Below are 15,191 nucleotides of genomic sequence, written 5' to 3' on the forward strand. Positions count from 1 at the left end.
AAAGCTGAGGTTCACCTGAGAGAAACTGTTCATTTTTCAATTTTAAACATTTTAAGGAAAAATTGAGACAGAAATGTTTAAAATGTGTTCAGCAAATTCAGGCAAGATCAACATTTTTATATGTTGATCTTGATGATGTTAAAAGCTGATGCACGTCCAAAAACATTTGCAATTTGCAGGAAGAAATGAGAAGCTGCTGATATGATGAACAAAAATGACTAAATGCTGTGGGGGATGAACTAACAGATGAGGATTTGAATTCTGGTGTGAAAAATGCACCAAGGCCACTGAGAAAAACTGTATAAAGAAATAACTGCTGACACATTTCACTCAGTGTGTTTTCCATTAATACATAATATGAGCTTCTCTCGTTGATTTGAACTGCTGTGATGAACTTTCACAGGAAACTCTGACACACTGAGGTGTACCTGAGGTGACAGATAGTGTTTGTGATGTCAGTATGATGGATAAAAACCTGCCGGGAGAAACAATTAAAAAGGAATCACAGTCAACTAATCACAGTCCAGTTAGGAAGCACATACACATTTTTCATGACGTTAAACAGTGACAGTTGTTTTTTTCCTCTTTCAACAATGTTTTATTCAATTTTGTTCTTTATTTATCTTTTTTTTCACTGTAAAAATAGACATTCTCTTTATTTTTTGCTAGCTGACAATAATACACAGCTTCTGACAAATGGGAAATGTTCTGGGCGTCTGATAACATTTTTCAAACTAGTAATAGAGTTTTGGTTTTATAAAACTGCTGATTTGGGTTTGAGAAAAACAGAAACCAGAGAGCGTCTTGATTTGACAGTCATAGCATTCAGCAGCATTCCTGCAGAGGTTATAACAAAGTCAAATCTCTGACTTCCTGTTGTGTTTGGGCCAGAGCACCAGGAGACTGTTTTCAGTCTTGGAATGTCCCGCGTGCCAGCCAAAGCCAGCCGGAAGTAAGAAGACTATTTGTCAGACAGATTTATTCTGGTGACGTGGAGTTTTCAAGCATCTTCAGCTGATCAAGAAAAGTCATTTATAAGCACACAGCTCAAGTCACGACAAAAAGAAATGTTAGCATCTGGGAGCAGCTGGGTCTACAGCTTAGGGTAAAACCAGTCTGCAATGAGCACTTCCAGGCATAATTTCCAGAGCACTGCTGAGGTGCCCTTGAGCAAGGTACCATACCTGCTCAACTGCTCAACATTGTATGTTGATTTGGACAAAAGCATCTGCTAAGTAAGTGAAATTATAAAATATGTTAGTTAGTTGTGCTAGTTAAAGCCCTTTCCATACTGAGGATGAAGGAGCGTGTGTGGATGCCCCTTGGAGGCTAATCCTCAATGTGGACTGAGCCTTTTTTTCCACATCCAGGTCTGGGATCCAAAGGAAATCCTCATTGCTGACAGGTTGGGCTCTGTCCATGAGCCAGGGCTATACTGCATAAAAATAAGAGGATGAGGCAGCAAGCTTCCTCAGAGATATGTGGATCCTGGATGGAAACCTCAGTATTACCGTCCTTAAAAGTCTTCCGCACTGCGTAGAATGTTCATACATTTCAAACAGCGTCACTCTGAGGGTTGCTCCGCGTCCACGTCCTCTAGGATCAGTGAATCACCGGGTGTCATGGAGATGTCTCCTGTAGGGTGAGCGGCAATCTGCTCCAGGAGCGTCTCTGACTGGAAAAGCTGATTAGTCCAGTCCTGACACACCTCTTCAATACCCAGACCCTCTCCTCCGTACTCTGGAGGAAGGACGTGGGGTGAGAAGAAGTCCCCAAGACTGTCGTGGTAATCCGAACCGTGCATGTGGATCTACAGGGGGGAAGGAGGACTGAGTTTAATTCTTTAACTCCTCAGAAGAAAAATATTCAGGTGGTGATCAGGCGATTTTTGTTTGTTGCTGTTTAGTGGATTGTTTCAAATGCTGTTAGTCCTAAAAGAAAAGCAGTGTTCAACTAACCATGGTAACTCATTCATTTCATACCTAATGAACTTAAATCAAAACTCACAAGTGGTTTTACTGAGGCTATCAGAAAAAGGTTATCAGAGTTTAAAAATCATTTTAACACCAATGTCAATAAAGATACAACTCTCCTGTTACTGACCTGCAGCTCCCAGCCTGAGGTGATGTCCAATAAAGAGGCTTTAAGAACACAGAAATGTGTGTGTGTGTGTGTGTGTGTGTGTGTGTGTGTGTGTGTGTGTGTGTGTGTGTGTGTGTATCTGCTGTTTACACTATAAGTGTGTCAAACTGATCACTCACCCTCCGTTTGATCTTCTCCGGCAGCAGAGGAGAAATCATGGCAAAGATAGGACGGAAAAACATTGGCTCATTGACCAGATGGATTCCTCTGACCTTCAGTGGAAAGGATTCCTAGACACACACACACACACACACACACACACACACACAGACACACACACACACACACACACACACACACACACAGACACACACACACACACACACACACACACACACACACAGACACACACACACACACACACACAAATGTAAACAAACACAAAATACAATCATTTGCCAATTTCACAAACTAATTTTTAATTAACAGAACAAAGACACAGGATGAAATGTTTAAACAAGCAGCAACCTCCGGTCTCAGAAGATGAGACACCCCTAGTCACTTTTCATCTGTGTCGATTGTTTCTCCTCTTCCAAAGGGAACACATTTCTACAAAGTGATGATAAACTGATGTCAGAGCAGGGCGACACACTCACAGCACACAGACTTCACCACCATGGACTGCATTACAGGAGTGATGAGACAGCTAGGCTATGATAAGCTGTAGCTTCTGAATACTGTAACGTTAGCTTAACACTCACTCTCATAGTATTGTTGTCTAATTATTCTTGAAATGCAGTTCATTGTTGTTTAGTCTGTTTGCTGTAAGTTTGTCACCCTGCTCTGACATCACTGTAGCTATTATTAGCTGCTGCTATTGCTGTATCAGTGTTAGCTAGATTGTTATAGTGGGTGACTCTAAAATACAACCAACAATTCAAAACATGGCTAATATTTATACGAAGTAGCAGAGGACTGAATATCTGATTAAACAATATATTGGTATAATCGGCTGTGTAGCCCTTCCCCTTCACCTTATGAAGAACTGGGACAACCCTTCACTAGATGTGCATGTGCAAAACCAAGGGTTTAGGGGTAGAATTAGAATTGCCCCTAGATCCAGGTCCAAGCAGGGCCTAGCATACCTTTGTGTCACTCCACAGGCAGAGAAATGCTACCTGTATGTACCACCTGCATTGTAATATGCTAACAAACTGTGGTGAGTTCGGTCTCCCTGTTTTTTTTACAGGAGCCTGTTTTAAACCTTTGGCTGTTGATGAAAAAAAACAGAGGCCTCAGGCCTAAGGCCCTCGTACGCTGAGGATTAAAGCACACAGCAGAACTTTCTGCAACAGTAACTCCGCTGATTCTTCTCCTACCGATAATACCGAAGATATCTTCCTGGCCAGGGAGGGGTTAATCTGCCAAGCATGGCCCAGACTCCATCCCTGCAGGTCAAAGATGGCCTTCAGACCCCGCCTCTGGGTCTCTGTCTCCATGGAGATGATTTCTGATGTCATCAGGCTGACCCTGAACACCTGAAGGGCGGTCCACTCTTTGGGGTTCCACTGTCCTACAGACAGGCAGGCAGACAGACAGGCAGGCAGGCATGCAGACAGACAGACAGGCAGTCAGACAGGCAGGCAGGCAGACAGACAGGCAGGCAGACAGACAGACAGACAGACAGACAGACAGACAGGCAGTCAGACAGACAGACAGACAGACAGACAGACAGACAGGCAGGCAGACAGACAGACAGACAGGCAGACAGACAGACAGGCAGACAGACAGACAGACAGGCAGACAGACAGACAGACAGGCAGGCAGTCAGACAGTCAGACAGGCTCTGAATATTTTCATATCTTATATCCCCTTTTGGTTTAATAATTTTTTTTTATTTTTTTATGAGGACTGTGTTTTCGGTGATGACTCTGCAGCGCAGCAAACAGGTCAGGCTTAACTCCATCCATGAAGCAGGAAGCTGGTGAAACTCTTTACACAGGGCTCAGTTTGCCTTAATTTGAGGTTTACGATCATGATCCACCTCTCATCACATTCTTGTTTGATCTCTTTCACCTTCACTTTTAGCTCCCTCTTGTGGTAGGAGACAGTACTGACCCTTTTTCATAGTTTGATCTATTTAAGTTTCAAAATTTTGTTGTGTAAGTTGAATCTCATCTCATCTCATGATGTTTGTTTATGGTCAGCCTCATCTTTTAGCATCTCTAATTTGTCAAAATGTTTTATTTTCATTTCTACATTTTATTGAATGCACTGTGACGAGCAGCTCTCCTGAGAATACCCGGGCAGAGCGCCATCTACTGGCCAACCCCCTGGATGACCCGTGTATTGTTTTATTTGCTTACCATGCATGCTAACAGCTACAGACTGAACAGTCTCTACATACAGCATCGGATCACTGATGGCTCCACCCACAGGTGCACGGCCTCCTGCTGCTGGATACACCCCAACACTTGAAAGATGATCTATTTTATCTGTGCAGGGGTGGTTGTGTTTTCAGGGCTGGTTGCCTGAATATGGCTTTTGGGCACATCTGCCTCCTTCTGCCAGAAACTTCTTTTATGATACCTGAGTTTAACAGTCATTTAATGCAGCATGACAGCACTGACAGAGTTTTTTTTCCTTGACATTATTAAGTTTTAAATAATTCAATTAAATCAACTGTGTAGAGGCCATTTTAAATTGTTTATGGCAAAGAAAATTAATTACAGTTTTATGTTCATATGATTTATTCTGGGTATAAAATTCATTTAAATTTATTAGCTTTAAAAACAATTAAGTGGTTAGTTTATGTTGATTCATAGTTTTATTTAGACCGCTTGAGTTGCTTGGTTGTGGGTGGAGTTTTTGTTTATTAGGGCAGTCAGTTCAGGTGTGGGGGTCAGTCAGTCTTTTGTTTCAGGGTGAGAGGAGTGCAAGCCATACGTTTTGTGACCGTGGAAAAGAAAAAAAAAGGTCTTTATGTTGGATTTTTTGGGATTCATAAGAAAGGAATGGCAATGAGCTTCCATCAAAAAACTAAATGGATCATGGAACAGACCTGTGAGTACTGGACTTATTTTTAAAGTGGACATGCGTCAGAACAACAGCTGAGGCTCCTCTCTTTCAGGTGGCTTTTGAACTCTTGGCAGGGTTTGCCACTACAAACTGATTGATGAATTATCAAGATCACCCTCTGACCAAAGCTCAAAACCAAGTCCTGTAAAGCTCAGGTTTGGTCTCCACTGTTAGCCTGGAGAGTAACAGAGAGTCCGGGGGCCTGGTCCAACTTTCCATACCTTGCTGAGCCGGCTTGGTGGTGCACACCTCAGTGTATCTTTGTCATTTAAAAGGAACATTTTCTAACCGTGCGAGCATTCGTTATGTGACTCAGTTTATAAAGAGAATTCTAAAAACAACTGGAGCACACTTGCTCCTTGCAGACTGAGGAGCTAACATTGAACTTTTTAAAAAAATATTACAACCACAGTTCCACACGAGTAGGGACGCTGTGAAACATGACGATAAAAACTGAATTTGATGATTTCAAAAACAGTGCAAAGACAGAAAATCAAATGTGAAAGCTGAACAGTGTCCACACACACTCACACACACGTTTACAGACCTATTCTGTACACGAGCACCCTGCTGCCCGTGTGGTCCCGCTGTGGGAGGACGGCATGGTACGAGGTCTGCAGGAGGTCCTGGACTGAGGTGGGAGACAGACAGGAGCTGATTTCAGGACTCTCCCTCCGCCACCGCTGGTAGTTCAGTAAGAGCTGCAGAGGACACATGGAAACAGGGACATGAGAAAACTGCATCAGCTGAGTCGAGCTCAAAGAAAACACACCCACCTCAGTTTAATCCTGTTAATATGACTTTAAACGACCAGAACGAGTTTCTTTTAATAACACGGATGTTTTTGTTTTTAGTTTGTCAACTTATCAGACAGTTGTCAAAAATATGTTAAAAGTTAAAATATGTTAAAAGTATGTTCTATGGTGCAGTTTGCTGGGGAAATGATTTAAAGCAGAAGGACAAGAGACGGTCTTATCTTATCTTATCTTTTATCTTTCACAGGAACCTCAGGACTCTGTCTGTTTCCCCAGGATCAGCTGAGCAGACATAACAAACTTCATGGATATAAGAGGATACCTCTGAAATGAATTTAAGCTGGACACATGGTGACCAAAGAGACAGTCAGACAACTGCACAAAGTTCCTGACAACAGCCACAAGGTGGAGACAAAGGGATCCTTGAAGTCACAGAATATAGACCAGACAAGAAATTCATTTTGACATGTTGACTGATGAAGCTCGGGCTTGAAGTAAATAACTGACTTTCTACTGACTTTTCATAGTGTTCTGTCAGAGTTGTGTTGTATTTACTGGTATAATTATACCTGGCTGTCTGAGTGGAGGTGGGGGATAAGCCTGACAGGCCGTCAAAACTCTTGTGTGATGATGATGGACTGTGCATTAAGATCAGGATATCATCAGCATAAAGCGTGATGTGATAAGGGGACCTGTGGAGGTCAGAGGACTCTGTGATGGTCTCATGATCTCATTCAGAAGCTCAGGAGAAAGAGCAGAAGCTCGGGGAACAGCTTGGTCTTAAAAACTTACAGGAAAGGATGAAAACTGAGATATCCTCGCAGGTGGATCATCTAAACCCTCATGATCCCAATCCTGCTGCTGGGATCAAAATACCACTTGTTTCAAAGGGACTGGCATTTACAAACTACTTATCCAATCTATATCAAAAAGAAAAAAAAAAAAAAAAAACAAAGCAAAAAAAAAAAACTGGCATAATTGTCAGACTCTCAAGTTTCCAAGGGTACCTGAATGTATACAAGTGATGTTAGCAACAGAAGACAGGAGATTTTCATCAACATCGCTTTGATTGTCATCATCGACATACCCCCTGTATTCACGCTTCAGAAATCCTCTGAGCTTTGCTTCCCATGGCGTTGTCTTGCAGCCATAAAGTTTCTGCCCAGAGTCACTCAGCACTAGGTCTTCTTATTGGCAGAAGCAGCTTTGTTGATTGGCACATTGCCTCTGTAATGTAGACTGTAAACTGTGTAAATAGTATTAATGGTACTGACGGTAAACACTTTACTATCAGTAACCAGCTTGTAACCGTGTTGTAACAATTACTGTGATTTGATCATGTTAAGCTGCTCTGGAGCTGTTGTTGGGTGACATCTGGCTTTAGTCATAGTTTTCATGAACCCATAGAGATGTAGGACTTCATATCAAAATGAGTCCAAAGTGGGTAAAAAATTCCAGACATCCAAAGTTGTATATTTTTTGAATGAAGTGCTACCACCACTATCTTTCCTATGTTCCTTGGGCTTGAGGGCACCTGAAAATGTGCAGTGTACACTAATTCCTTGTTTTCTAAATTCTTTAAAGGATAAACTCTAAGAAAGTCATTTTCTATCTAATGATTTACAGCTTTTAACATTTTTGTACTGTTTGAAGAGATAATTGAGTCACATCAGCCATAGAGCTGTGGTCGTACTGAGTCTATAGAGGTGCAGGTCTAAAAATGAGAGCACGGTGACAGAAGCAAGAAACGACCAGAAACTGTTTGGGATCCTGAGGGTTAACCAGGAAAGAACTAGGAATGGGAACTGATAAGATTTTATTGATACCAAAGATATTAACAATCCAGCTAATGGATCGTTCCTCAACCTCACGCAGCGTCCACATATGTGGACAGATCATTTCTGCCCTCTGAGCCATGATACTTCATTTTTTTAAACTTTGACCTGTTAGCCACATCACACTGCCCACATCATCTTTTGGTGAAATCACAACATTACCCCCATTTAAAACAAACAAACAATGTATTTAAGTAAAATAACACTACTACCACAACTAACATAGAACTCATTACACAAATAATCAAACTTGTTGGTCTTACCTATCCCAAATAGCAAGGTGAATTAAAAATTGTCAAAAGCTAGGGTCTTGAGAGGTTAAAGACATCCTCATTGATTCCTGCAGATTTTCTGTGTGGGTAAATGTTAGCCTGTAGATTTTCAGTGGCAACAACGTCAAACACACATTTGGCAGCACAGATAACTGCTTCTGCACGTTGCCACTGTTTCCACTCTATTAAGGATGTGCAGTAGGCGCCTTTTGTGAAAAATGAAGCTTCAGTTCTGATCACTTCCCATTTTAACTCTGCCAGTGGAAGGAATTCCATGCATGTGGAATTCCATGTGGCTGCTGCGGCCACACCAAACGTGTTCGTGTTGCCGCAGCACCAAACGCGAATTTGCGGCGAGATTACATACAAAGTCAATGCAAAGACGCGTTTAGATGCGTTTAGACGCCGATTCGCCTCGATCTGCGCGTTGGGGCATTTGGCGCAGCTCGTTTGGGGCGTTTGCCAGTTGAAGCGTTTGCGTGTTTGGAGCGTTCACGGCATTTGGGCAGCAGACGCGAATTCGCTTGAGATGAAAATATTGAACTTTTTACGCGAATTTGAGTGAAGGCTTGCCACGGCCGCCAATCAGCGATGACATTCCCCCAGGACGTCATTGATTTGATGACGTTGGGGGGGAACCACCACCTGCTCTGACTCCAACCCCGCCGGAAGATGGAAGAGAAAACAATCTGTGCGGTGTGTCATCATCCAGAGTTATACGATGCTACGTGTGTACTCTAGAGAGACCAGAAAAAAGCAGCAGGCTTGGGTGAAAGTCTCTGAGGAGACAGGTTTTGAAAGTAAGTTCTGTAAATATTCGTTTCCAGCTGGATTTGCCTGAACGGGTCATCACTGAGTCCGACTGTGTTTTCCTCTGGGAGTTTTGAGCCTGATAGAGAGGAGGGAGGAGCGGGGCAGGGGCAGAGCCAGGGAAAAGATGGAAGTTCTCTGCAGTCCTCTCTTTCCTCCACCCCTTCATTATCCCCAGGGAGACCTCCGGGAACATGGGTTGGGGGTTCTGGTGGTCGGGGGTACGGGGGGTCGGAGGTTCGCGGGGGTCGAGGATGAGGTCGCAGGGAACAGCCAGGCAGGGCTGGTGGATTACCAGGGAGAGGCAGCAGGTCTTGATTGTGATCTCCAAAGCTTTCACACACTCCCCTGTCGTGCTTTTGAAAGCAGTGCCTCCTCAGCTTGTCAAAATAGTCCAGCGGCGAGACTCAGGCGTTCACGCTGCGCGTTACAGGCAAATTGCGCAAATAAACTTGCGAGTTCGCGTTTGGTGTGGCTGCAGCAGCCATGCAGGATACGACATGGTCATTTATCTCTGAGGGTTTTTTTTTTATTGCAAACTGTTGCTTAAACTTCCTTCATTTTGTTCTCAAGTAGCATTACTTCATTAACTACAGCTCTTTTGCCACTCAAGCTCACTAACCACAGCTCCTGGTCAACTCTGCCCATGTGTAGAAAGAGCAGCTTCAAACATGCAGACAGGGAGCGAATCCAACGCTCCTTTACTCAATTTTAAACCTCTGATGCATAGACTTTATAAATGCACACACACACACACACACACACACACACACACACATATATATATATATTTTCCGTTGCTACTTTTTTACTACTTTTCTCCTGTGTTTGTCTGGAGATCCTACATGCAACCATGGCTGCATTGTTTACAGGTGAAATTAGCTGTTAGCAGCCTGTAGCATGTCAATGCTAACTAGTGTAGGGCTTGATGATTTCCCTTGAGCTGAGGAGGAGGAGGTGAGGACGACGTGCTGGTTCTTGGATGTGAGCTGGGAGGTGACGACGTGGACCTGTCCTTCTATCCATCGTTGCTGGGAACGTGGGATCTAGCTCTGGAGGATGGACGAGCTAGCTGTGCTAACCCAGCGGCATTGTGCTGTTCACGGACGTGGCTGACGGAGCTGACATCGGACGCCGGCCCAACATTGGAGGAGCTTCGCCTGCTGTGAGCAGACAGGATCCTGGAGACAGAGGCCCCGTTTACACTGAGACTCCCGCAACGATTCTTCCTTTGCGTTTTCAAAAGCCACCCGCGTTTACATGAGGATGGCGTGGAAACGATCCGCGTTCATAGACTCCAGGAGGACAAGTCTCCTCTTCTGTTCTTTCTTTTTCTGCCGTTTTGTTGTGTGAGAGGGTCGGCAATCCAACCATAACGCGTATTACCGCCACCTACTGGCTCAACTGGAAATGTGGCTGAGCGCTGAGCCTTCACCTGAAAGTGCGAGTGCGCATGCGGTGACGTTTTCACTGAAAACGCAACGTGGTCTCGTCTAAACAGAAGGCCGAAACGCAACAAAATGTTTGCGGAATCGACCGTTTTCGGTGTCATGTAAACGGGGCCAGAGACTGAATGGACTGCTGGGGAGGCAAAGTCCTGGACCCTGTGGAGGTGGAGACTGGCTGGGCTGGAGAGTGGTGGACGGACTGTTGTCATCTATTTTCTTGTGGACATTTCTGCACTTTATACACTTTCTTACTATTGTAAGAAAGTCAAACTCATCTTATTAAGATGAGTTTGAGTGTATGGAAAATTCCAATATTAATCTATTATGTTAAACACAGGCGTGCACTCTGTTCTTGTACTCTGAAGTATAAAGGTTTAATTTTTACTTGTATTTTCAGGATTATTAATCTAAATTTAGCTTTTTTATAGTTATGCTGTGTGAATGTGCGTTAAAGGGCAACTCCGGTTTTTTGACACCTGGACCTTAATTATTGGTGTGTTCCTGCTCATATCAGATCCAGCTGATTTTAGCCGCACTTAGTGGGGGCCACGGCAAGGGAGCTTCAGCGCGGGACATGTTCTATGCAAATCACTCATGTCAGCTATATTTTTACATCCATCGCCAGTGTTATCATAAAGTCAGCTCGTCTACCGTCTTCAGACTACGACTTCGAGTTTGACGGTTGTCCTTACTGGTTTGAGCCTGAGTACACGAACGAGGAGCTCCATGAAAGAAGGATGCAGAGGGAGAGAGACAAAGAGCTGGCTCGAGAACAACAAACAGGAGCACGTCCACGACTCAATGCCAACTGGTGGTGCGCTTGTGGACAGTGTTTGCCTATGGCAACAGAAGAGGACTGTGTTTGTGATAACGATGGATAGCGATGGATGAAAAAATATAGCCGAAACGAGCGATTTTGCAGAGATTATGTCCCACGCTGAAGCTCCCTTGCCGTGGCCCCCGCTAAGTGCGGCTAAAATCAGTTGGATCTAAATAACTTCTGAAGGACTCCGAGCTGCACGATGTTTGTCTGAGTATATGAGCATGTACACACCTATAAATAAGGTCCAGGTGTCAAAAAAAAAAAAAAAAAACGGAGTTGCCCTTTAAGTAGCCTACTTCAAATCTGAACTTGAGTTGAACAGCGCCCCCTATGGATCGTGTTTCACTGCAGAAGTTTGAATACTTTCTTTAGATACCGTTAAAACGTGTAGGTCTCTTATTTTCCTGACTGTTATAAACGAACAGAGAGCTGCAGATCATAGACACCGTGTTCGGATTGAAACGGAAACGTCTGTTATTCCCCTTTATGCACCATGGTCTCTCTGTGAAACTCAGACCTCTTCAGACTTTAGACTGGTGTCTTTAAAGTGGACCGTGGAGGGTTTAGTGGTTCTGTTTGTACCTTCAGAGAGAGATCCACGTCGAAGTCTCTGGCTCGAAGAAACTTGAGCAGGAAGCCGTCGGAGAAAGTCCTGACCGCGGACAGCTCACTGGACTGCAGGGCTCTACGCCTTAGGCTGCCCACGAACGGCTCCAGCTCCTCCGAACCGTCCGGGAGTTCGTTGAGCAGAGGCCCGCTCATGGCTCAGCGGCTCCGGACACTTTGTCCACTTTTCACCGCCGAAGAAGAGCTTCCCGTGGCAGGCGAGGGGACGATCTGCAAACTTACTGAAAGTTTGGACTCTCTCTCTCTCTCTCTCTCTCTCTCTCTCTCTCTCTCTCCCTCTGTGTGTGTGTGTGTGTGTGTGTGTGTACGCGCGCGTGCGTGTGTGCGTGAAGGAGATAGAGAGCGCGCGCGTGAGAGGCTGTATAGAGTTCAGAACAACAATGCATGACCTGAATCTCAACGTGTGTTTTGAAAGTGTCCGGGTGGAGAAAAGAGCTAGAAGTAATAAATTATAACACTAGATGTTGAGTCAAAGCTGCTGTTAAGTTATTTTAGGAGATATTCAACATTTTAAAGATGATTTTGATGTGAATGAAGGGCCCAGAGTGTATAAAATAACACCAAATTAAGTTTGAAAATTAAAAATGAATAAGTAAAAAATGAAAAAGCCCCAAGCCCCAAGGTATTTTCTTATCTTAGCATGTTTTTAAAAGCTTGATACAAAAAATGATAAAACCAGGGTTCAGGATCTGTTTTATTCTGACTCTGCAGCAGAAAAGCTGTTTTTCTCATGTTAAGGAAGTGATTTGTTTTAGTTTTTCCAGTGAAATCCCTGAAAGTAAACTTTGCCCATAAAGTTCCATGTCATAGGACGCTAAATTGGTAACAATCATCCCTGCCCATGCGTCAAAGCCTGTTCAAACTATATAAATAAACTATTTATATCTATTAGCTGTTTGCTATGGATGTGTTGAATATAAGAACTGTGTTTTATTGATTACGTTATACTGGTTAGTTTATGCAACTGTTTAAATTAGTGGTGGGACCTGAATGAAAAATGTAATCTTATTAATTCAAAGGCTCTGTAATTAATCACAGTTTATCACATTTTAATCCCATATCAACATATGACATGGCAGCCTAATCTTTCATTTCAGGTGGATTATGGTAGCTCACTGAATCAGTGAAAAGACATAAACTTTAACAATGTTTAACTTAGAATCTAATAGTCACATTAGAAAACAAAACACAGGTGAGTGTTTTTGGTGTTTCTCTCAAGGCTTTTCTTTTCTTTTTTAATCGGCATCATTAAAATATGGCCTTCACCCTCTGACACCCTTCATCCTCTGACGCCTGCACCCTCTGACACCCTCCACCCTCTGACACCCTCCACCCTCTGACACCCTCCACCCTCTGACACCCTCCACCTTCTGACGCCCTCCACCCTCTGACCCACGACAACCAACCGGCACAGTGTCAGTTTGAGCAAATATCAAAGTGACAGGCAGAGGGGGAGAGGTGAGAGAGGAGGAGAGTCACTCAAGTAATAGTTAAAAAATAGAGCATTCAAATGTTACTATCACAAACAACAAATAGACTAAAAATAAAATTTCCAAGCCTAAGAAAGAAAGTTTACCAGTTTAGAAACACTAACTCAAACAAGGTTATACGTTTTTAGGATTGAAAAAGGTCAGAGTAAATATTTTCTAATAGTGTTTATTTTCAGGTCCAACATAGTGCTCACTGCTCAGTCAATGCTGATACTGAACTGCTGGCTGCTGCCTTAAACACAAGAAAATAATATAAAGTAATATAAAAAATATAAACATAAACTATTTAGAATAATGTTAACATGAATTACATAAAAATAATATAAACATAAATTATATGAAACAACAAAGCTTTAATAATTACTAGTGCTGGGCAAGTTAACGCGTTAATTTTGCATTAACTCATCAATCTATTAACGCCGTTAAATATTTTATCCCACGTTAGTGCATGTTGCTCACATGCTTTTATTTTGTAAATGTCTGTCGCTGACCAGAAGTGAAATTGGCGGAAATACACAATGAGTAACCAAAACAAGCATGGAGAAGAGGGGCATTTCTGCTATATTTTTTCATCCGTGGCCAGTGTTATCATAAAGTCAGCTCGTCTACCGTCTTCAGACTTCGACTTCGAGTTTGACGGTTGTCCTTACCGGTTTGAGCCTGAGTACACGGACAAGGAGCTCCATGAAAGAAGGATGCAGAGGGAGAGAGGCGAAGAGCTGGCTCGAGAACAACTAACAGGAGCACGTCCACGACTCAATGCCAACTGGTGGTGCGCTTGTGGACAGTGTTCGCCTATGGCGACAGAAGAGTGTGTTTGTGATAACGATGGATAGAGATGGATGAAAAAATATAGCCGAAATGAGCGATTTTGCAGAGATTATGTCCCACGCTGAAGCTCCCTTGCCGTGGCCCCCGCTAGGTGCGGCTAAAATCAGCTGGATCTAAATAACTTCTGAAGGACTCCGAGCTGCATGATGTTTGTCTGAGTGAGTATATGAGCATGCACACACCTATAAATAAGGTACAGGTGTCAAAAAACCGGAGTTGCCCTTTAAAGGCGCTCGCCGCTTAGTGTATCAGTCTGTGCGCACGGCGTGCCAGATATAAACAAACGCAGGTAGTCTGCCAGGACGAAGAGACACGATGAGAACTAGAGCCTTATTTAGCCGGGTTTTTGTGGGAAAGCAACACGCTGAAAATTCCCTAAATAAAGCGTGAATGCAGACAGATAGAGTTTTTTGGTGGGAGTCCGTTTATTTCTGTTTTTGGTCAAGTAAAATATGGCCCCGTCTGAGTGCAGAGGAAACCAGCAGAGGAGCAGGGAGGGGGTGTTTGGTGTGTGTGCTCTGGGCTTCTGCTGCACAAAAACACTGCTGTAGGGGTAATTTCTGCCCTAAACCTTGTGATAGGACCCAACTTGCTCCATCCCGGAGGATCACTTTAATTCCCTGACAGTGGCAATAAGCTTTAATTTTGTTTTTACATTTTGTAAATTTGATTTGCACTAAATCTGTGATTTAACTATTACTGTATAACAAGTACTGATTTAGTGTTTGCATGACAGATGTTATGGCACTTTCACAATGCGATTAATTATGATTAATCAGGGAAATCATGCGATTAATTACGATTAAAAGTTTTAATCATTGCCCAGCCCTAATAATTAGAAACTTGGACTCTCTAACGATGAAGTCAGACTCAAATACAGTTAAAGTCAGACTCAGATGAAATTAAACTGTTACAGATGCTCTGATTCATTGCTCCACTACGTTTGGCCGCAGCACAGCGCACAGCCAGTCAGTGCAGTAAACAAGCACGTCCCAGTACGTCGCTTTGATGGTGCCGTACGGCACTGACAACTGCCTAAAACTGTTGTAAAATTGTTTGGGAAAATGTGTCGGATTAATTTAAATTCAAGAGGCTTTTAATATTGTCAAAAACAATAACGAAGGACATTTTGTCTATGAT

The 15,191-nt window shown here is 43.2% G+C and overlaps 1 protein-coding gene across 1 annotated transcript; it reads right to left on the reverse strand.

Annotated features, from left to right (window-relative positions):
• Positions 1 to 406: 406 nt before the first annotated feature.
• ttpa (tocopherol (alpha) transfer protein) lies at positions 407 to 11,984 on the reverse strand. Its single transcript, XM_074689010.1, has 5 exons — positions 11,686 to 11,984; positions 5,708 to 5,861; positions 3,462 to 3,655; positions 2,262 to 2,372; positions 407 to 1,810 (listed from the first exon to the last, which is right to left on the reverse strand). The coding sequence occupies exons 1-5, from the start codon at positions 11,863 to 11,865 to the stop codon at positions 1,565 to 1,567; spliced, it is 885 nt and encodes a 294-aa protein (XP_074545111.1). The 5' UTR covers positions 11,866 to 11,984; the 3' UTR covers positions 407 to 1,564.
• Between the last annotated feature and the right edge of the window lie 3,207 nt (positions 11,985 to 15,191).

Source organism: Halichoeres trimaculatus, unplaced genomic scaffold, assembly GCF_033239565.1.
Source record: "Halichoeres trimaculatus isolate MK-OKI-2021-1 unplaced genomic scaffold, fHalTri1.1 fHalTri1_scaffold_15, whole genome shotgun sequence".
In the NCBI taxonomy this organism is placed as follows: domain Eukaryota; kingdom Metazoa; phylum Chordata; class Actinopteri; order Labriformes; family Labridae; genus Halichoeres; species Halichoeres trimaculatus.